Raw genomic sequence first — 23,774 nt, 5'->3', positions numbered from 1 at the left:
CCTGCATGAACACCATCATCCTGGAGAAACTAGATCTTTATGTGCTGAGTGGAAAGCAGCTCTCCTTCTCCATTGCTCCCTCCATCACCTCACAACAATGAAAAACAGAAATGACGGGGCCTGGAGGAGGGCACATGCTTCTCTTAGATGAGGATGGAACACTCAGTATTCCTTTGGTATAATGTGGCCATGTATAGCTGCAAGGGAGACAGGGAAGTGACTATCTGCCATGTGAAATGGGCTCTGTCAATAGGAAAGAAAGAAGCAAAGGATCTGTGGAGACACCAATGAAATTCTGTGTAGAGATCTGATGTTGGGCAGTAGTGACTTTGTATTTGGGACAGTTGCTTCTTTCTTAACTGCTCACCTAATGAGGAGACACAATCCAATTGCTCTACAATCCCCACCCCTTTGTGCACTTGTTCTCTGAAACCATGGCTTCATGGTGCCTTCTCCCCTGCCGTGGATCACCCCTTTTCCAGGCTTCCCCCTGTAACTGAACATAGCACATGAATTTAGACTGGGGTTTTCAGTTGTAGCCATGCCACATACAAGAGAATGGGAACTGTGGCTCTGCAGTTTTGCCTTCCTGTGAGGTTTACTCACTCAAGAAAGCTGGATATGGAAAAATACATATGTGGCAGCCATGAAAATCAGTCCTGAGCCACAGCTAGAGGTCTGAAAGAAATTAAAGAAGTTCTACAGAAAAGCCAAGCAGAGTGCCTGATGAAATAGCATCAGATGTTTAGTGGCATTACTTAGTCCACAGACTGTCATATACTTGCACCTTTTTCTTTTTTTTTTTTCCAAATAAGGCAAGTTGTGTTTACTCGGTCACCCTGGCCTCCATGCCCTCTCTTACTCCAGTGTGAGAGAAGCCTTTGCAGAGCACCCTCCCTTCCAGTCTAGAGCAGCACATGGAGGTTGCTTATTCCCCTCCTTCTATCCTGATGCATTTTTCATCATTAAAGGGAAAATGTCATTTTGTTGACAGATATTAGTATGATTGGTGTCAGGAATGAATCTTCCTTTCTTTGTCAGCCTTGCTGCACACAATCCTAAGACAATGTTCCGTTAAAAGGCCACTTCCATTTCCAACTCAAGCAGCATGTGAGAAGGGCAGGCTTCCATTATGATGGATGGGGCCGTCAAGTCTGGCTTTGGGCCAGGGAGAACAACTAGAGCTTGACCCTTCCGCTACCCGTGAGCCTGAAGAAGGTTCTGGGAAATTCATGCTTTATTTCTAGTTGAATTCTGTTGAAACCTATTCTTAAAATGCTCTACTTGGTGTTAAGGTTTTATGTGGTACAAGATTTCCCATTATCAGTGGTATGTAATGACACTACTAATCCAAACATCTACATTCAAAACTTGATCTAGAAATGACAATTCTTTTGGCAGTAAGAATGTAGGTCAATTTCTCTTCTAGGTGCAGATCTAGGCCTTGCCTGAGCTGGAGGTGATAATATGTGTGCAACTCTAGCATGCCTCATTTGATTGCCTATGTAAAATAACTTCCAGGACTTATTTAGAGCTCAATTTCCTCATGCATGAAATAAGGAAAACTGTGATTAGACTACTGCAAGCACTGAGAGACCATTTCAATTCAGTGGATACTTATTGAACTTAAACTTTGGTCACTACACATTGCTCACCTTTGGGAAACTAAAAAAAAAAAGAAACTAAAAATAAGGATACCTACCTTTACAAAGCTTATAGCCTATAGTAGGTGAGAACATATGAGTATAGTCAGCTATAATAAATATACAAAACATACATATTTATGTTTATGAGTGTCTGTATATGTACAAAGTTCTATATTATGGTATGTGTATATATATATATATATATATATATATATATATATATATATATATACATATACATATATAAAATATAGTATGTGTATGCACACATGCACAACTATGCTAAGACAGAATTGATTGATTACCACTAGCAGAGAACATTGGTTAGAATGTTTCATGGAGGAATTGGAATTAGAGCTGGTCCTGCCTGGATGGAATTTAGTAAGTTGTGGATGGCAAAAGAACATCTGTGAAATCTGAGAAAATTCATAGTTTATGACCAACAATGCAACTTTGTGGGAACAAAGTGTAGTCTAGGTTGACTTCAGTTATAGGGGTACGTGAGGGAGGCAGTGAAGTCACAGCAGAGATTGATGTTGATGAATAGCTTAACATAATTTTTATGGCTAATTTAGGAGTAAATTTAGACCTCAGGTCAGAGATATGGAGGGTCACTAAACTTCCTGAACATATCAAAAGCTCTACTTTAGAAAGATAAAGCTGCTTTCTATATGTGATATGTTTATGAAAGCTATTATTTCTCTAAATGAAGATTCATTCAAATGATTGTGTAGTATCTTCAATAAAACACAAAATTAGCTACTTCTACACATACTTTAAAATGACCTATGTGGGCCCGGTGTGGAGGAGCACGCCTTTAATCCAAGCACTCGGGAAGCAGAGGTAGGAGGATCACCGTGATTTCAAGGCCACTCTGAAAGTCCAGAGTGATTTCCAGGTCAGCCTGGGCTACAGTGAGACCCTACCTTGAAAAACAAAACAACAACAACAACAACAAAAGCTGACCTATGTAATATCCCAACTTGGATTGTAAAGAAGAAACACATGGGAAGTGATTAGTGGTAAGTTTAAAATGATTCTTGGGCACAAGTCCATCCAGGGTGTGAGGAAGCCCAGGGCTTCTGTCTGGGACAGTGACTATGGCAGCAAAGCTCAGTGCAGAGCAGCATGGCCCATAGAACTGGTGACTCAGACCCAGTGAGTTATCTTCCCAGGGACTACATGATTATATAAATTAGTGACCTTTCTTGGAAAGATCTGAGCAAGATCCGGGGAGATGGCTAGGTGGGTAAAGTGCTTGCCCTGTGAGCATGAGGGCTTGAGTTCAGCTGCCCTGCACCCATCACAGTTCCAGGCATGGTGATGAGTGCCTGCTATCCCAGTGGAGGTGAGGCAGAAGCACAGAATCCCTAGGGCTCCCTGGCTAGAAAAACAAGCTGAACAGATGTCCAGTAGATCAGCAATAACCTCTATCTCAAAGGGTAAGGCTCCTAGCAATGAAATAAGATGCCTGATTTTGAACATCGGCCTCCCAACATAGGAGGCCATGTACCCCCACATGAATACACACACAGACAGTCATACCACATGCACAAGCAAAAGAAACAAAAGAATGATTTAAGCAAATCAAATAATCTCTTATTTACAGAGGGATGTATTATTAGAGAATATTTTAATGTCAAAACTATGTAAGAAATGACATTATTAATTATTTCATTTGTTAAATGAAGTATACTGTAAGTCCTAAAGAAAGATAAAGGTTTCACTCACCTAAATGTCTGGAAGGCATGTGATATCCAAGGTGCAGGCTGTGCCTCGCTGAGCATCTAACTTCCCTGGATGCCCATATGTGATGGCAGCAATGCTTCCCTGGTCGTGGTGATGATCAGCATCTACCTGACTTTCCATCCCATGAAGTTTACCTGCTGAATAACTGATTTAGGCAGAACTTGACAAGGCTAGAGGCCAGGGGAAAAGCTAAGGTTTAATTAAAATAGCAGAAAGAGAAACAAGGAAAGCAACAGAGTCTGGGTGGTGACTGTGCATTCTGGAAGTGGGGGTGGTGTTTGTGAGACATCCATCCAACAGTGAGAAAAGAGATGTAAATGTCCTTGGTAAATTTTACAGCACTATGCAAATATTGTTGCAGTTGGAGCTAAATGTCATCACTCTCACTCTACAGAATGGAAATCTAAAGCACTAGAAAGGTGCAGTGACTTTTTCAAAGACACAGGACAGGTCAGGAATTGCTTGAGATGCTCAGTGCTTCACACTACATGTCTACTACAATCATGAAGGCAAAGGAGCAGCTATTCAGCCTCGAGATTTGTAAGCAAGTAACCAGAGCATAGCAAATGCCAAGTTGGCAACAACTTCAGGAGATACCTAAATCTCAAATTATCTTTTTATCTCCTACTATTTTATGGAATATCTGGTGTACTCTAGAATTCCAGACCATCTACTGTCCATTTACCCAGTTGTTTGCTTATGCCTCTACATATTCATCAGCAGCATTTAGGACAAAAGAAAGAGATAATGATGAGGAGAGAGTTTTTAAAAGATATTAAAGGTTAACAGAATTCTTGGCATTTGTGTCGTGTCAATTTTTATGTAATTATGCTCAATTCCCAGAATTCAGAATCAGTTATGTCTGCTAATGCTTAATAATATCCTTGGAAAATAATTTATAAGATCATTTCTCCAGTTTTTCAAATTCAAACCAAGCACCCTGGCTAATAGTCTAATTAGTACTCATGTTATTCTTGGATGGAAAGTGCTAGGAGGGTCAGAGTTGGATGTTTGGATCTGAGTAGATTTTTTGTAAGAGTGAAGTTATCTGTCTCTCCCAAGAACAAAGTGATTGCCATGGAAATCTTTATACAACCTGATTTATAACCCTTGTCTACGTTAGTTTGATAAATATGAGCAATGCTGAATGGGGTCCCAGATCCTGAGAAATCTCTTGATTCTTACAATAAAGAAAGGGATCTGGGCAGGATTTGCTTTGAAAAAGCCAGCTGTTCTCAGAGAAAGACTGAGACTCAAAGTTCTAGGCCTTATTTATTTATTTCTACTTTTCTTTCAACACTCCTCCTTCTTACAATTAGTCAATTTAATATATATATATATATATATATATATATATATATATATATATATATATATATATATGTTTTCTTTCCTGTGCTGAGCTACAACAATTGTGAATAAGGCAGAGCCCCCTTCTTTTCTTTCTCTCTTCTGTGAGGGTGTACTTTTCCTTTCAGGTTGGATTCACTTGGGACACTAGACTTCGGTGTATGTGTGTCTAACATTGGTCTCTTCCATCTGTTTATAGCTGTATGTATGGCAGTTTCTTCAAATCACCTCACCTATCCCACTTGGGGGATAAATGCACAAAGGACACGCTTTTCCCAGTTGCACAAGTAGAAGAGCCTTTTTTCATCTATCATACTTCAATCTTTACTAGGGTGAAATTTTCCTAACACCCTCCCAGTCTGGTTGAGCTTGCCAAATTTTGAAATCTCTGGAGCCCTGTGAATGATACCAGGCTGTGTGCAACAGGAATGAAAGTGAATCCACTCTATAGTCTCCACAGTGAAGTTATAGCTAAAACACCTTCTCATGAAGTAAATCCCATAGAGTATAAGCCAGGGATTCAGGCCTGTGCATTTACTATTGTTTTAGACTATTGCTGTCAGAAATCTCTTCCACCAGTCTGAAAAATGAAGAGTTCTATGGAAAGCCAGTTGCCTCCTATTATAGCATGGAAGGTAGGCCAGCACTGGAACGAAGTGAGGTGAAGCACCAGGAGCATGACATCAAGAGCTTAAAATGCTGTAAGATGCCTCTTCTCCTTAACTGCTGAGACTCTGGAAAGAGTTTACCAAGCAAGTCCAGGCCTATATCATGTGGTAATATCTAGGAAACAGCACGTGTGACATATAGCAAGGGTCCCCAAGCCAAGGATAATAGTGGAAGTCAAGGGGTATAGAACAGAATGAGAGGCAGTCCACTTAATCAGGATTAATGTGCAAGCTTTTCTTGCTCGTGTTCACATAAATCACACACACACACACACACACACACACACACACATGCATACACATGTTTTTGTATCATTAAATGTTGTTCTTGCCACATGTACACACATATTCCAGAATGGGTTGTGATAGAGGTGTGCAGGGGTTGAAGATGATCATAGTTCAGTTACCCCTATCCATATAGACAACTGAATTACTGGATAGAAAGAAGGTCATATTAGAAAGGTCACAACAAATCACATCAATTCAGATGTCCTATTTGCCTGTTTTATACAGTCACAATTTTGGTGGGAATCATATTCAAAGGTTAGAGATACACAGTAGACACCCCTGACCTAACAAACCAGTATGAAGCTGTTTTCCATTAATTCATCCAAACCTTTGCATTTTCTGTTTAACTTCTTTTGGTCTGTATAACCTTTAATGCAGACACAATTGTTTGTATCCTAAAGCTACTATCTTTGTTTCTTAGTGGTTTTTTTTTTTTATTTCTTGCTGGAGTTTCAGCATTGGGTATATGTTTCTACTATCGTGTACAAAAAGATAGACCAAAACCCTCTAATTGTGATCACCATGGGACGTGTTAATGCAGTGGGTGTGCCATGATGCAGTTGGTTGGGATAGCATCTCATTATGAGAAAGGGTGAAATAAAAGAGGTAGGGGGTGCTATTCCAGGCATGAAAACAGCATAGTAAAATTATTATCAACTGATTTGAGTCTTAACATGAGCTGCAAAGGGAAGAACTGACTAGAGATAATACTACAGCACACGATAAGGGCATCTTCTGGAAAGAAACCACATAAAGATCTGGTGCTCTATTCAGCAGGCAGTGGGAGCCACCAGTGATTTAATGAGGAACATAATGTGGTCATATTTCACACACACACACACAATCTTCCTTTCAATGTGGAGATTAAGGTTGATTGCAGAAGAGCTGATGACACCTCCTACCTCAGAAGGAATTTCAGTAATCCTGAAAGGAAACTCAGAAGAGAGATGGTGGCTTTATCACAATAAAGCAATGGAAGTTGAGAAATGTGAGAGTGAAATATAATTTTTAAGAACACAAAAGATAAGAGACAGAAAAGAGATAGGATAATGAGGGACAGTGGTGAGGGAGAAGAGATTAAAAGTGACTTTTGAATCCAGGAATGATGACATTATTCCTATTACTCCAAATGCCAAAGCAGGGTTTTACTATGTAATAAAATAGTTATATAAGTCAAAATAAAATAAATAGAATAAAATAGGGCTGTGGAGATGTCTCGGTAATTAAAATGCTTGCAGTGACAGCATGACTACCTGAGTCAAGATTTCCAGGATGCACAAACAGGCCTGATGATGGGTGGGGCATATATAATCCCCGTACACATATAGTAAGAAAGAAGGAGGAGATAGGAGAATGTTCCAGAAGTTTGTGGGTCAGGTACCTTGGTGAATGTTGTAGTTAACAACCACAACTCCTGATTCAAACAAGGTGAGGTTCAATACATAATGCTATCCTCTGAAGTATACATGTGCTCTGTGGCATGCACAAATCAGAAGGAATACAAATGAGCATGCAAACACACACATATACCCAAAATAACAAAATAATTAAGTAAATGATAAGTAAGTAAAGGCAGGTGGCTTTTGATTTCTGACTTTAAGTCTAGTTTAGTGGCGAGCTCTCAGAAGCTTCAGAATTTCTTCTTTGGTATGGTTTGAGTATTCTCAGTTTTTTATCTCCATCTTGCTGGTCCAGGTTGTCAGGCTCCTTATGGGAGGAGCACACTTTGTTGAGTATGCCAGTTCTGAGCCACACTGATTACTACTGTAAGCAATACTTGAGGAATTTATGCAGAGCAGTTTTGAGCAGATATGATATTTCTTACGTTCTATTTCTCTGATATCTTCCCAATGTCTTTCATTACATTACCTTTCACTGGCCTAACACTCTACTTTTGTTGAATGGAGTATATCTATAGTACCACACTCATGCATGGGAATCCCTGGCAATGACTGATTGAAAAGGCACTTCCCTGGGAGGGAAGAGAATGCACACTAGCTACTGCTTCTGAAGGCAGTACTACATGTAAGATACCTCAGAGGGCATATTACATATGTGATCTCATTTAAGTCTCAGAGAAAAAATAACAGGAAAGCAACATTCCTTTTGATTAGAGAAAAGATTGAGATATGGAGAGATAAGACAAATTTCCTAGGTCAAGATGGTAATTTGAAGGTGTGGTGGTGCATAACTTTAATCCCATCCCTCAGGAGGCAGAGATAGGAAGATTGTTGTGAGTTTGAGGCCAGACTGGTACTACATGGTGAATTCCAGGTCAGCCTGGGCTAGAGTGAGACCCTACCTTGGGGGGAAAATACAAGATAGTTATTTGACACAAAATTAAGTCTATTAACTATAGCATGCATACCCAGTCCACTGAACTTTAGTTTCCCATCCTGTCATCCAGAGTCCAATATCTGACAAGCACACTTTAGGTTATTTTTCCTAGAACTTATTAAACTCTGTCCACTTTTCTGTATCTTTGTATAACTTTGTGGATTATTTGCAGCTCATTCATATCAGCTGGATTTGATTACTTAAGGGACCTTAATGCCTTCTGCAAATTTGGGAGAGTTCTCTCTGAATTTCTTTTAACAGATCATTGGTGAAAATATTACATTTGATTTGTCCTAGCAACTATCCTTTCAGAATCTCATTTAATACTGCTCCATATAGTTCTCCATATAGAAACATGCCAATCTATGCTTGATTTGTGTCTCAGTTTTAAGCTAATTCTCTATGTTGTGGGGAAAAGTAGTTACTCATCACTGTTTTTAGGAATCTTTGATGCTGATACCTTGTCAAAACTGTTGTGAAAGCTCAGGTAAATGATTTTCATATGTTATGTCTTATTCACATACACATTCATAACCTTCCCCCATTCTATCTCTACCAGGCTCAAAATTATTTGTGTACTGGGTAAGTTCACTCAGGAACCCTCTATTCTCTGCTCTGACTTTCTTCCCTCCTTAAGCTCCTTGCGATGTCCTGGAAGAAAGTATAGGAACTTTAGGAAGCCATTACTTTCTGAGAGGGTCAGCCATGTTGGTTGAATCCTAGGTGTGGAGGGAAGCCCTTGACCTTGATATTTTGGCCATAGCCTTCAGTGTTTCATTGTTGAAAGTTCTAAAATAATGGTACTGAGTAAGGATAAAAAGATGAAACTCACACTGATGCAGAAGAAAACAAAAGTTTGATTCATTAATTACCAATTTCTAAGTGTAAATAAAATGAGGATTTTAAAAAAAATATTAGTTAAAGATGCTATGACCATCTTTATTCTAACTTTATAGAGACTGAAGGGAGGAAAAAATGAAGTTTGTACTTTGTGTATGAACTTAGAAAAAAAATGTTGACTTCTACAGAAGTACAAATTCCACAAATAATTCATTAAGCTTCATCCACTAACAAAGTGTGGGTGCCTTGCCTCCCCATCTGACAAGTTTCTCTTTGATACCCTGTCTTCTACACATCCGTTCCCAGCTACAACCCCACCTGCCCTCAGGTCCTGCAAAGCCAGTTGAATATAAAGAAGCCTAACAGTTAAGTAAGCCTTCAGGAACTTTAGAGTGAGTTATTTTAGCCTCATGCTGCTCCTACTTCCTTGAGAAAAGTTTGGATTCGATTCTTCTTGACATTGGTTTGGATTTGACTCCATCTGAGCACTGACCATGTGACTGAGTTGGTCTGAAATTTACTTTTCACTAGTACACCAAACTGATGAGACCATTGAAGAAGTGTGTGCGTGCACATGCAGATGTAAATGTGTCATAAGCTATAATTGTAGCAAAATAAGATCACAGAAGTCCATTCAGGATCAAATTTATAAAGAAACAATATTGATTGATTCTAGGGAGAACAAAGATCAGTTCTATCCTGTTACACTCTGGCTATCCCTTCTAAGGCATTATAGTTCAAAGATTATTTTATGGCTCTGTTGTATACAACCACCATTACAAAATGTTCTTTGTTATACTTAAAAGTGTACTTCTTTGTGTGTATTTGTATATGAATGTAGGTGAAAAAATTTGCTATGAGGTATAAATTATTTATGTAAGAAACTTAGGACACTGAGACAAAACAAAGAACAAATTTCCAAAGGGGAAAAAAAATATAATTGGCTATGGTTATGGTAGAGTAGGCACCTACCATGTATAAGGTCCTGAGTTCATTGCCGAGCAGTCAAAAAAAAAAAAAAAAGTATTCCAAAGAAAACATTCCTAAACAAGGAGAGGAAGGGGTAAGTAGAGGGAAATGAGATTGGAGAGAGAAAGAGAAGGAGAGAAAAAAATCAGTGAATAGGCTAATTTCTTATTGTATAGCAGAAAATCTAGATCCTCAGAAAGCCACAAGGCACAAGATATGCCAATCGCTACACCAGTTCACCTTGGATGGCTCTTACAAACTTGCTAGTCTAACAATGGAGTCTTAGAAAGATGTTTTAAATATTCTTTTTATGACTGTATGCCTATCATAGACTATGATCTAGGCAACCATGTCCTAGCTAGGCTTTAGGGGAAGATTCCCAAATGGGCAATTAATTTAGATTTAATAGGACAGTTACTGTAAGTTTAAATAAATGCCAGTTAAATATTAACAACATATTTATTGAAGATTAACATTGCTGATTGCATTGTGGGATTTCTTTTCCTTAAAGTTACCCTTTATCAGAAGACTTTTAATCATCTTGACTCTTACATTGGCTAGCCTGAGATCTGGGGCAGCTAATTAATTACCTTGTAGGAGAGTTCTCTGAATTCTGAAGTGGTATCTTGGTGAATGGGAGAGTGGAAGAGCAGAAGGAAGAGGCTATTTCTACACAGGAGGAACAGATAAGTGACTCTGAAAGGTAAACTGCTTCTGAGATGAGGGATAAGAAGTGTTATAATCACAGCCTATTACTGCTGGAAGGGCTCTTGCAAGTCCTATAATCCAAGTTCTTCCTTTAAGAAGGCAGCATTAGAGACCCATGAAATTCCTCCCAGTCAGTGATGGTCAGAATGAGGCTGCCACTACAGATTCTTGACCTCTTCCCCTCCTCTCCACCACCAATCTCAGTCTGGAATCATTCTTTCAATTTTTGAGAAGCATCATAGTACATAAGAATGAGACATAGTTCATGAAAAAGGTAATGGCCAAGTGCTTAGGGAGAAAAGAGTTGGGGCCACAGTAAAGAATGTTCTCCTGACAGTACATCAGGGTTGCTTGTGATATAAGTTTCTGCTAGATTTGAAGCTGCTTGAGCCCTTCTGATTTTAGAAACCACTTAGTGACTGGTAGACCTGAGTCTTACAAACATTGTACTTGGTATGTGTGTGCATGTGGACATTGTATGTGTAGGTACAAATGTCTGCATGTTATCTTCCACGGGGGCTTTGGGGTCAACCTAAAATATTTTGGGATGTACATATCAAGGGAGAGGAGTCAGGCACAGGGTTAGAGGACCAAAGTGCTTGATGAAGATAGAGACTAAATTGATCAGGCCATGCAGCCCAAGGTTGCTCTGCATGCCACAGGCATGAGGAGCAGAGCAAGGCTAGGAGGGTCCTGGAAGGAGGACAGAGTGTGTGGTTCACTTATAATGGGTCTTTATTCTGGCTTTTAACTATCTTTCCAATGTACATGGGAAGAAGACAGATCTGCTGCTACTCAAAGAGAAAGCCAAATCCTTTTTCACAAAAGGATTGTGACTATTTCCCAGAAGCCTCTATTCTGGATGAACACTATTGCCCATGGTTGTTGGCTAGTCACTGAAGGATGGGACAGTTGTAGGAGGGAAGGGCTCATAGCTCTTCCTGCTAGGGGTGCTGTGGCCAACTTCCGCTTTCTGACCATTTCTGAGTGAAGTTTCTTTTTTGCCTGTGGGATGAAGCCCCCTTCTGATGTGAACTCCAGGAGAGCTCCCAGACCTGTGTCTTCTTCCAGTCTACTCCTGTTCTCTGTTCTTGCTGTGTGTGGTAACAAGTTCCACAGCAGTTCCTTCCCACACCAACCTGAGAAACACAAGAGAAGTCTGACTCTGATAGAACCTTCATATCTATCATCTCATTTCAGCTTCTCATCAGTCCCTAGTTTACAGACAATGTGATGTCCCAAGGTCCCACTCTGTAACAAGATGAAGATCTACCTTTAACCTGACTGATGCCAAGCCCCACATTTTTCTCAATGGATAATCAGTACTAATAAATGAATGATTAAGCTGCAGAGATAGCTTAGTGGTTAAGTCGCTTGCCTGCAAAGCCAAAGGGCCAAAGGTTTGATTCCTTTGGACCAACGTAAGTCAGATGCCCAAGGTGGTGCATGTGTCTGGAGTTTGCTTGCAACAGGGCCCTATTGTGCCCATTCTCTCTCTCTCAAATAAGTAAATATATAAAAATAAATTTTTAAATAAATGAATGACTGGATGCACACCAGTGAAGGAGATAGCACATATAAGGTACCATCCTTAGTTAAAATAAACTCAGTTAGACAGTGGGAGGCTGCTTCTGCTCATCCTTCTTCTAGTCTCGGGTTGGGTAGCATGTGTTCAGTCTGCTTGCTACAAGAGTCCTGTCATGCCCCCTTCCCTGAATCCTCCTCAGTAGTAAAGGTCAGCTTAGCATCATATCCTTAGAGAAATAACTTCTGGTCTTTTGTGTCCAATGAGGAGCCTCTGCCATTTGTATTCTTTGATTTCTTCCCTAGGTGTTTATCACAAGTGTATGCATTAGGATAGTTTGCATATATTCTGAGGGCAAAGTCATGTGACCTCTTTTTTTGCCTCACTGCTTTATCTGGTCTTGAATGTACATTTAAGCATCTGACTACTGAGTAGAATAATTCCTTCCACATTTAAAAATCCCCTAGAGTACCCATTTCCTCCTAGTGCTCCTATGAATGAAGCCAGAAGGTCCAAATTAGTACTCAAAATCTGGACAGCAGTCATGGGACATGTTCTTCTCAAAGAGAAGGCAGAGAGGCATACTTCTTTCAGCAGCCACACCCTTGTCTTTCTTCATAGCCTCCTTCTGGAATCTCTCTATTTCTGACCTCTTTTCTCTCCCCGCATCCCTCTTCTCCACTTCAACTTGCCCTTTTGCTCTTCCTCATGAAATCCTAACATGCTGGACTGTAGCCCAGAAGAGTAATGATTTTATTTTGATCCTATATTCATAGAGGAGCAAAAAATAGCATGCATTTTCCCCAAAAGCCCAGCCCTTCCCTACATCCCTGGAGGCATCTCTTTATCCAGATTTACACTGCTCTTTCTGATTAAATCTTCCAATATCTATTTGATGTCATGCCACTCACTAGCTGCTCATCTTCTTGCCTGCACTTCTATTGGAAATCTCCACTAGGAGGGGGCGGGGGCTCTTTCACCTTTGTAGAAAAAGAGAAGTAGAACTGACATTTCTTAGACTGCAGCTCTTGTGTGGTGGAAATAGCCACAGCTCTTTAGTTTACCCTAGCTAGTGGTAAGTTTACACTGACTAAAAAAAAAACAAAACAAGCAACAAACAAACAAATACACGAAAACCCAGTTAACTGCCCTTCCGTGGGGATTCCTTTCTGCTCCTCCCCTACTTCTGCGTGCAGGTGCCATCACAGCACAAGTCTCCAAGCACTGCAGTCTTCTCCCCAGGCTACTCTTCCATCCTCTTCTTTAAGATTATTAGAGGGACTGATTGTTTTCTTTTGTGTGTGTATGTACACATGTGCACGTGTGTCTATATGTGTATGAGGGAGAGCTTCAAAGGCATTGTCCTATAGATATTTTTATAACATGAAGCAATTACAGCTGTCAGCACAGAGACAAGCTATGACAAGTTGATTTATGTGTACAGTATATGTGTATGTGAGAGAGAAGGGAGGAAGGAGAGGGGAATGGGGGATGAAGGTGGAGGTGGTGCTTGTTAGGAATCTGCTTTCCAGGAGGTAGAGAGGAAGTTGTTTCTATAAAGAACACAAATAATGAAATTGCTCTGACTGTCATCCCTTTTTCATTAACTCAGATATGCTAGGAAAAATAAAATAAATCCAGCAGTTTTTATGAAGCCAGAGACAGGATATAAGATAAGCCACTAAGTGCTGGTTATATTTAGGGATTAGGGGATGGAAAGGCAATTGACATGTGATTTTGATCTTCATCTTTTTAAAGCACTTCAATAGCTGGTTTGAATAAAGCAGATCTGTCTTGTTAATTGTGTGGGCATCTTTGACCTTTTACCACTTTTCAAGACTTCTGTTTGTGAATAGAGTTTGAATCCCTGGGCCCACAAAGCAGGGATGAGTTTGTGAGTGGCTTTTTCTTGTCCACCCTGAGAGTTCCCTGTGCTCTGCTGGGCTTTCTGCTGGCTACTGCTGGGATGCAGCCAATCAGCACTCTTCCTCAGGGCCAGAGACAAAGATGCTCTGGCTATCTTAGATGAAGAGTGCATGCAGACCAATACTGACTGTGTATTTTAAACAGCTTCTAAGAATTATTTTTCTGCTTAGACATAGTAATAAAGCTGTAACAGAAAAAAATGTATTAATAAAGCATCTCCCATCTTAAATGGATTTCTAAGTATTTTCCTGTAGAGTTAATCATGTATGTAGGCCCCTTGGGACAGCCATTCCTAGATGCAAAACCTAATGCTCATTTGTACCTACCTGGAATTAAATGCAAGAGACAGAGCTAGAATTTGTCATGAAAGGAATCATTCCTGCTATTCTCTGGCCCAGGCTTCTTGAGAAACAAGACCCTCTCTCTTCCCTACCACCACCCTTTGTTTCCACTGGATGTGGTATGAAAATGCTTAGAAGAGGGGTTGTGACAGGAGAGTAAGAAGGATGGATGGTGGGTTATTAGAAGTGACTCCTTGGCTTTTAGGACAGAATCCTGAAACTTATCAGGCAGAAAACCGGCAGGGATAAGCTCATGCCTGCTGTCTGTACTCACACAACAGCTCATCTGAGTGAGAGCGTTTAACTTCCTATCTCCACAATTTACTGCTAGAACACGGAGATAAAAGAAGCTGTCCCAAGAATGGACCCATGCAAAGATTGGGAGCTTCTCCTTCCTTTTAATAAGAAAGTGGGAGACCCATCTGCTTCTTACAGTTATTTTTTTTTCCCCTTACTGAGAGTCCATTCAGTTGTTTCTGCTATAAGGTGACAGTTGATATTTTATATATGTGTTTATATATGTCAAGCCGTTCCCAAGTGGCCAATGGCAGTGCATGGATTCCCTGAGAATTTCATATCCACAAAGCCACCAAATGAGATGAGTGGGAAACTAGCCTGATGGTGAATTAATGCAAAACATTTTGACACCTTCGGTGCTTGGCTTTGCACAGATGAGCAGTGTCTGCGTCACAGTGAAAAGAAAGATGAGTGTTCTTGACCTTCCTTTGTGACACTGGTATATGTAAGGCCTGTTGCCTTACCCACCACATCAGTTGACATGAGAGGTCCGTGATGGGGGAAGTGTGCTTTTGTAAGCTTTCATATGTGTTTACATGCAAGTGACTGCTTTTGGTCATGAATGGCAAAGGACCTGCACAGGCACCTGTACCTTTGTGGTTACATTTATTCCGTTGTAATGGTTTGCGTGTCTAGTGTTGGTTGGCTTTAAGGAAGAACTTTTTTGTGCTCTTTCGTGTGAGTTTTTCATAGCACACTGATTGGGTGTCCTAGACCATGGAGAAAGAGGCATCAATGTCACCACAGCCTCCTCTCTGTCCCAAAGAGAAAACTCGAGACAGGGATGGGAGCTCAGGGTTAGACGTCCCTGACAAGGGAATCTATGGTGTATCCCTTAAGGTGTCTAGTGGCCTGCACTGTTCCCGGAAAAGGGGACAGTCCATCAGAGCTGACAGTAAGGGGAAGTCAGTGATGTAGGTACGGAGGGACCAGCGTCAAGAATCACGGACTGAGGCATATCCAGTCTCGGTTTCAAAAATTTAAAACAAGTCACGCCTATTAAAGATGAAGTCACCTGCAGCAGATGTGAGCTGAGAAAGCAGGGAGTCTGTCTGAGAAATAGAGCAGGGGCTCACCCTTGAACCCAGAACCCAGGAAGACCTAGAAACAAGCAGAGGGCTCACACTTGAACACACACCCCAAGCAGTCTGCCCTTTGGCTTATTTCCTAATGCACCCCTTTTCAGGGCATTAAGTAAGTGTGCAATACTAACATTTTAGTGGGACTTTGACCATCCCACCCACCAAGAAACACGTGTGATCTCTATTTGTTTTCTATATGAAGATCTCTATTTAGAATGGTGGCCTTGAATCTATTAGGTTTTAATTAGCTTTGGAAGCGAGCAGTTGGGGGGGATGCAACAATGAATAAAAATGATTCTTCTAAAGCTTTCTCTGAACACTGTAAATGGACTCTAAATGCTAACCGAAGACAACTGGCCATTTTTAAGGTGCACACGTTCAGGTGCAGGCTGTTCTCCTAGTTAGTGACCCTTATTAAGATGTCTAGGGATTATCACAAGGCAACTTCGTCTTATTTGGAAACAGCTAACTCTTTAAGAGGGGGGATGGTTAAAGCGGTGGCCAGAGACGATGCACCGCCCTGGCCCGGCGCGGCGGGGGTTAAGGTGGGCGCCCGCGCCCCGCACCCGCCGGGATGAGCGCGCAGTCCGCGCCGCCCGCCCGCTGGATCGCTCGGAGTCGGCTCCGGGAGAAAGCGGCGGTCAGGGATGGAGCTGCTGCCATGACAACCCCGGCGGTCGGGGCCCTCGCGCGTCGGGGCTGCTCCCGGGAGGAAGGCGGCGCGGAGGCCGGGGGCGGCCGCTGAGCGTGGTCGGGTCCGGCTGCGCTCGGCTTTCTGCAGCGAGCCAGGCGGCGGGCGAGGGGCTCCCCGCGGTCCGCCCTTGCCTGGCGGGGTCGCGCCTGCCTGCAGCTGCCCTGCGGAGACTGTCGCCGAGGCTGCGGCGCACAGCTGGGCTCCGAGGAAGTTGAGTTGACCGAGGCGTCGCCGCAGCATCCCCGTGTCCGGATCGCACGAAGCCGGCTGAGCCGTCTTCTCCTCGCGCGTCCCCGCCGCCTCCCGAGAGCTCCACTTTCCATCGGCTATTGTTTCTGGCGGCGAGCCTTTCTCTGAAACTTAACTAGAAAGTGCTGGATTTCCCCTTATTCGCACGGGGAATCGCAGACCTCATCTGGGCGGCCGGATACGACCCACCGCCAGCCCCTTTCAATACCAAAGTGCTCAATCCTCTCCAAAGTGCCATGTCTGAACTGCTCAGAGGGAGAAGCGGCGCCTGAACCAAGGCACCCGCGCACCCATCGGCCGCCACCCTCCCGGGCGCCAGCAGCACCAAGAAAGCCTCCTTCCGATGCGTGCCTGTGGAAACTGGTTCTGCGGGGCTGGCAAGCAGAGGCTGGATTTGGGGGAGGAAGACTAGAGGTGGAGGAGTCTGCGCGCTCTCTCCTCGCCGCGCCTCGCGGTCGCCCAGCCGCGGGCTCTGCGCTCGGTGCCAGTGCGGGTCTCCACCCCACCCCACCCACTTCCCGTGCTCGCCCGGGGGGCGTGTGCGTGCCGCTGCGGAGTTCTGGGAAGTTGTGGCTGTCGAGGATGGGGGTCTGTGGGTACCTGTTCCTGCCCTGGAAGTGCCTCGTGGTCGTGTCTCTCAGGCTGCTGTTCCTTGTACCCACAGGAGTGCCGGTGCGCAGCGGAGATGCCACCTTCCCCAAAGCTATGGACAACGTGACGGTCCGGCAGGGGGAGAGCGCCACCCTCAGGTAGGGAGCCGCGATTCTACGAGTTGTTACATATGGGCTGGAGGTGAGGGCCAGGGGTGTGTGCCTTGGAGCATGCAGTTGTCAGCGGAGAGATCGCCGGGTCTCAGCGCTGCACAGTTCCTGCAGGGACTGAGTGCTCTGTCCCGGAATGTGGCAGTCACGGGGCACTGTTCAGAGGTTCTGCTGATGAGCTGTGGCTAAGGCGAGGGGCAGTTGGGCCAGGGAGCTTTTGATTTTGAGGACAGTGGGCCTGGCACTGTCTGTACTTGAATGTGGTGTCTGTGGTGACTGGGGACCTGGCTGCAAGTAAGCATTGACAGTCTTTTCTCTGAAGTCAGGGTGGGGGTCAATAGTCATGATTCGCTTTGCAGAACCTCTTTTTCTGGGCCCAACTGTACCAGGGCTTACCTGGTCTACCTTCATGCCAGGTGTCCCCTGTCTAAATGTGGTTTGGGGAGACTGAAGCCGTGGACTCTGGTTTGTCTGTGGAAAATGGTGTCTACCTGAGTCGATGGTGTTTTGTTTGCATTGTCCACCAAAGCATCACAAGCAAGACTTATCATTGAACAGACACTAAGCTTTGGCATTGTGTTGAGTAAGGAATGGCTTCTGGGGGTAAGGATTGCAGGAACTAGGGGAGGAAACAGTCTTGGCTATGCTTTGTGCAAAGTAGGGCGATCCTAGCTCCCTCATTACCTTGCTGAAGAAACACTAACTCCTGCTCCAGTGCTGACAGTCAGTCGACAGCAGTCACACAGGGCAGCACACTGAATGAATATCATAGGAAATTCCCTGTCTGGATTTTTTAAAAGAACAAGCAAGAAGTAGAAGCTAAAAAGGCCCATGAAGGGACATCTTCACTGCATCTGCTTGACTTAATGCATCCTCTTTAATAAAGTTGTTAAACTGATCAACTGAATTGACCATGGGCAACGTGACATTACTTTCACCCTTTGACAAGAAGATAACCTTAGCTCTGGTGTCAAATATGTTGTCTTCATGATTGTTCTGAGATTGAATTGCATGTGGACTTGTATACTTGATAACCATAAGATTGAACATATTGGGGAAGGAGCACTGGCAGTACAAAATTGAATTATCAGAACACTGTCCCCCAAAAATGTGTGATTTTAAGGAATCATATACAGTTGCAGATTTCCCAAGATCCTTTGTCTTTGGAAGCTTACTCTCAGCACCCCCACTGAACTAACTCCTAACTGATTTGTGAATGAACTTCTTTAAGGACTACTTTGGACTAAAGTGAAACATCTACTTGTTTTTCCCCAAAATAATTGTGTTTCTGCTTTATAAAGGGATCTCATGGGACTTTCAGGTAGGTAGTGATTTCAGACTGCTTAAGTAGATAAATAAAAATGGAACTTTAAAGCCTTATATTGAAGGAAATCTAATGCTCTCCAGATGGCTGCTTGGTCTTACACCCCCTTGGATGCTGAGAGCAGACCTCTAGGGATAAAGTAGAGACATTCTCATATATGGAATATTTGAATTACAAATAGGACACCCCATACCCAAGGAGCAGTGGTAGTGCTGTAGACATTTGAAAATTAATAAACAGAAAATGGACCTTGAGAATGACTCTCATGTTCTTGGGAGGACAAAGGCAGATTAGAGTGGTCAGATAGTATCTCTGGAAGGGAACCCCACAGCTTAGAACAATCAGACTCTTCCAAGGGAGTGGTGACATCTAGCAGATCCTGAAGTCTGGGACACATCTGAGTTGAGAGGAGCTCTTTATGAAGAACTCCTTGTCATGTACTGATATCTGTCTCTCTTTCTCTAACCCTTCTCCCTTACTGTCCCTGTCTTTTTCAGACATAAATGTTTATTGACGTTTATGAGCATTTTCATGCTTGGGCCTCACAAAGTGGTCTACAATATAGATGGTGGAATGAGGCATGGTGGGCATGTTTTCTCACACTAAAGAAGAATTGACATCTATCCAGCCATGCATAAGAGACATCCAGTCTGCTGTTGCCTTGTGTCGGCCCCAGGGCTGAGTGTTTCCATGTTTTTCATGAGGATGACCCTACAGGGCAATGACTAGATGAGCTAGGGTATAAATAACAATGACCATTGTCCAAGGTCCCCGATTTGGGGGTCAGAACTGGCAATTGTCACAGACCAGTTCTGTGTAGGACCCTCATGCCTCCCAGGATTCCCCTCCTTCTTCGTAGACTATTACACACTAGAATGAGGAAGGAGGCCATGTTGGGGATGCACTTCAGTGCAGTGGGAGTCCTGAGATCACACACAGGCTCTGCACTTTCTTATTCTGTGCAGTACTGCACAGAGACAAGGAGAAGCTTCAGAATATGTTTCATTTGCATAAAAATGACTAAATTTGCACATAATCTGATTCTGGGTTGTAACAATCTAGTCAGGATTCTGGGTTATTTTATTTTGTTCATTATGTTGGAGGAGACAGATCACTCCTCCCCCTTCCTCCTTCCTTTTTATCTTTGTGGACTAACATATGATCAAGAAACAAGGAACTAAGTCAAGGGAAGCCTGGGGACTCAACTCACCCTAATTCACCTTGTATTGAGATTGTAGTTTTCTTCATCACCAGCAGAGGACTTTTTGCTCTAATTTCTTTTCATTCTGCTTTGTTATCACTAGTGTCATTCTTCAAAGATCTTTTCTAGTCTCCATAGAATAAATGTTCAAGCAGCAGATTTTAATGATCTCTGAGGAGATATTGGCATTTCTTTCACAACATGGCATGGATAATCTGAAATGAATTGCAGATGTGTGGTAATCTCCCAGTCTTTCTGCCCTCCTGGTCTTATATGCCTACTTTAAGATTTATTTATTTATTTTTTACAAGCAGAGGGACAGAAGAGAGAGAGGGAGAGAGAATATAAATGGGCATGCCAGGGCCTCTAGCCACTGCCAATTGAACTCCAGACTCATGTACCACTTTGTATGTCCATTTTAAAGAAAGGTGGGGTTACATCAAGCAAAATGTACAATCATATACTCTAGGTTTGTTGATCACTCACTATATCAAAGCGTCTTATTAATATCAAGCCTATCACTCAATCTCTTAACCTTATCATTGAATCCTAATGATAATAATCTATGATGTCCTTACTATAGTTATCCTCATTTTACAGAACTGTAAAGTAAAACATGAAGAATTAATCTCATTTGAGCCTGGAGATATAACTTAGTGGGAGTTCTTGCCTATTATGAATGAGCCCTAGTTTATTTTCAACAGAGAAATAGAATGAAAGAAAGACAAAGAGAGGGGGAGGTGGGAGAAAGAGAAAGAGAGCGAGAACACTTGGTTACGGTGGCAGCACAGCTTGGGAATTGTTATGGCTAATCTCTAGATGGGATATAGAATCATGATGGGAACAAATGTCTTCACAAGTCTTGTAGGGATTTTCTAGGTAAGACTAGTTGAAGTGGGAAGACCTACTCTAACTATGGATAGCACCATTCCATGGGTTGGGGGTTCTGTACCATACAAAATGGAGAGAATTAGCTATATGCAATCATCTTTCTATACCTCCTCTATGATTATATGACAAGGTTATACTGACTGCCTGCTCCTACCATGCTTTCTAGAGTTCTCCTAGAAACTGAAAACTGAAAACAAACTCTTCCTTTCTTAAGTTGCTTCTAGTCAGGTATTTGGTCCCAGAAAGGAGAAAAAGTAATTGATAGAGAAACTTTGAAGCTAGATTAGGTAGCAATAGTAGTAATAATGATAATAAGTTCAATAGTACTGTTATTGGTCAGCTACTAAATTAATCATTTTATATACAAAGTAACATTTAATCTGCACTACCTTCTGAAATTTACTTTATCATTACCCATTTCACAGATGAGAAAGCTGAGGAATTTATTTTACATCACACAAGCAACAAGACAAAGCTGGAATACTGGCTCAGAGGGATTGCACTAGACCTTTTTTTTTTAATTTTTTTGTTCATTTTTTATTTATTTATTTGAGAGTGACAGACATAGAGAGAAAGACAGATAGAGGGAGAGAGAGAGAATGGGCGCGCCAGGGCCTCCAGCCACTGCAAACAAACTCCAGACGCGTGCGCCCCCTTGTGCATCTGGCTAACGTGGGACCTGGGGAACCGAGCCTCGAACCGGGGTCCTTAGGCTTCACAGGCAAGCGCTTAACTGCTAAGCCATCTCTCCAGCCCTGCACTAGACCTTTGACAACAAGATTTCACCAGACTGTTCTGGACCCAGTGAATTGTGTTTTTCTCATTCCTCACTGGGTTCAGTATTTGCCCCTCATGTTGACACTCTTTTGCAATATAAGTTACTTGTGTTTCTCAGTGTGAACTGACAGATCTCAGATGGCAAAGATAACATCTTTTAATGTCATGAGCATTGTGTATGGTCAGGGGTTTACTAAAGAGCTAAATGAAGCAAAACACAAATATCCTCACTCCTTACCCTGTTTCTCTATCACTTTACATTGCAATTTAACTGTGGTCAATCAACAAAGATTTATTGAGTGGTTATTTCAAGAAGGGCACAGAGCTGTTTTTTTAAAATATATTATTTATTTATTCATGACAGAGAGAGAGAAAGAGAGAGAGAGCGAGAGAGTGAGAGAGAGAGAGAGAGAATGGGCCTACCAGGGCCTTCAACCGCTGCAAACAAACTCCAGATCCAGATTCATGTGCCACCACTTTGTGCAAGTGATGTATGTGGGTTCTGGGGAATTGAACCTGGGTCCTCTGGCTTTGCAGGCAAGTGCCTTAACCACTAAGCTATACCTCCAGCCTCCAGAGCTGTGTTTTGAAGTGTGGGAAGGCATGGAACCAGAACCACCCTCTCAGAAGACATTGGTCCAATTCCAAAACCTTGAGAACATTTTATAATCAACACAGGGGTGATAGGGAGGGCCTGAGTAGAGTGCCCTCTGGTGGAGGGATGATTTCTGGTTTTGAAACCAAACAACTGCAGGACTGAAAATCAGAGGCACCTTGAACCTCCGAGATCCTGACATGGTGAGGCTCAAATAAAGACTTCCACTGAACACTGGGGAGTTACTCAGTAATCCTGCTGCATGATTTTCTTGCTTCAAAGATCACACTAACAAAGTAGCCACTAGGAAAGAGATTTATTTCCTGGGCACTGAGCTAGCTGGAGGCTGAATTCTGCCTTGTCTTCTGCCTAGACTAGGCTCAGCAGCTGATCCATGCTGTTTTCCTGGATGAGTTAAAAATAAAAGGTCTGAGAAATATTTAAGATCAAGGCTGAATTTTGGTATGAAATTCCATAGAAAACCACAGAAGAATGTGGTTTTGAGACTTGAGTGGACCTTCAGAGCCCTTCCAGATTTTGGAAGCTCTTTGTGCCTGTCAGTGAAGTACTTTAGCATCCTGTGATAAGCAGATAGAGTCTCTGTTTATACCTGCAGTGTCCTCAGGCTCAGAAATGCAAAACTGTCCTTCTTGAGACACGGAGCACATGACTTGGCCCCTGTCCTCTGTTGATCCCTGTTGCTAGGAACACCCTCACCCAAGATCACTGTATCAGAGTTATGTCTTATTTTGGTCCAAACTCAAATGGGAAACCCTTGCTGAGACCTTTTCTGACACCCAATTTATTAGTTTATCCCCATACCACATACAACACAGTCTATCTGTATCTGAAGTAATGACATCATTTGGTTTACTGTATGTGGTCTGTCTTCCTTGAGTGCCGAAGGGATGATGCAATTGGTCAGCCTGTGGCTTATAAAGTTGGATGTATATCACAAGTGTCTGCTATCCCGTTCACACCTATAGCAAGAAGGGAGTTGGAGACAGAAAAGTCTAGAAACTTGAGGACCTGCTAGCCTGGTGAACACAAAAACAAGAGAGAATTTCTCTCTAAAACAAGATGGGAGGCAAGGACCATTCTTGAGGTTGTCCTGTGACATCCACACTTGCACTGTGGCATGAGTGTGCCCGAATCCTTGAACCATCAAGCACACATGAGTGTGCATGTATACACACACAATTCCTCTCTATGTTTACACACTTAATTTAAACAAAACCAAGAAATGAGTGCCTGAGATCATTCGTTTCTCCTCTTGTCCCTGCCATATTTCCTGACCATCCTGTGTTCTAGACTTGGGATGTGCCTTGTGCACTGTTTGCTGTTGCTAGGGTCATGCAGCTATGTGGAGTTGGTCCTGATGAGTCCCAGTGAACAGGTTCCAAATACATGTAATTTGTTTATCTGCTTTCTTCTTGGGCAACACACATGTGGGCTGTACAGGTCTTCTATCATCTATAGTCATGCTATGCCTCCTTCCACACCTCCTTCCAGCCAGCTCTCTTTCCTTTTTAGTCCTATAGCCCTTGAAGAAATTC

The 23,774-nt window shown here is 42.5% G+C and overlaps 1 protein-coding gene across 5 annotated transcripts in view; it reads left to right on the top strand.

The window, feature by feature from the left end:
* Positions 1-23,774, top strand: part of Ntm (neurotrimin) — a 1,010,787-nt gene that overhangs the window by 527,286 nt on the left and 459,727 nt on the right. For 2 of the 5 annotated variants that reach the window (XM_045145449.1, XM_045145450.1), the window contains one exon: positions 17,334-17,418. In XM_045145449.1, the coding sequence (XP_045001384.1) occupies positions 17,334-17,418 (85 nt within the window). Of the gene's footprint in view, positions 1-16,619; positions 17,419-23,774 lie in introns of those variants that run through there. The other 3 variants (XM_045145452.1, XM_045145453.1, XM_004665495.3) reach the window with 3 other exon arrangements.

Source organism: Jaculus jaculus, chromosome 3 (genome assembly GCF_020740685.1).
Source record: "Jaculus jaculus isolate mJacJac1 chromosome 3, mJacJac1.mat.Y.cur, whole genome shotgun sequence".
NCBI lineage: Eukaryota > Metazoa > Chordata > Mammalia > Rodentia > Dipodidae > Jaculus > Jaculus jaculus.
This window is presented reverse-complemented; position numbering and strand designations above follow the sequence as displayed.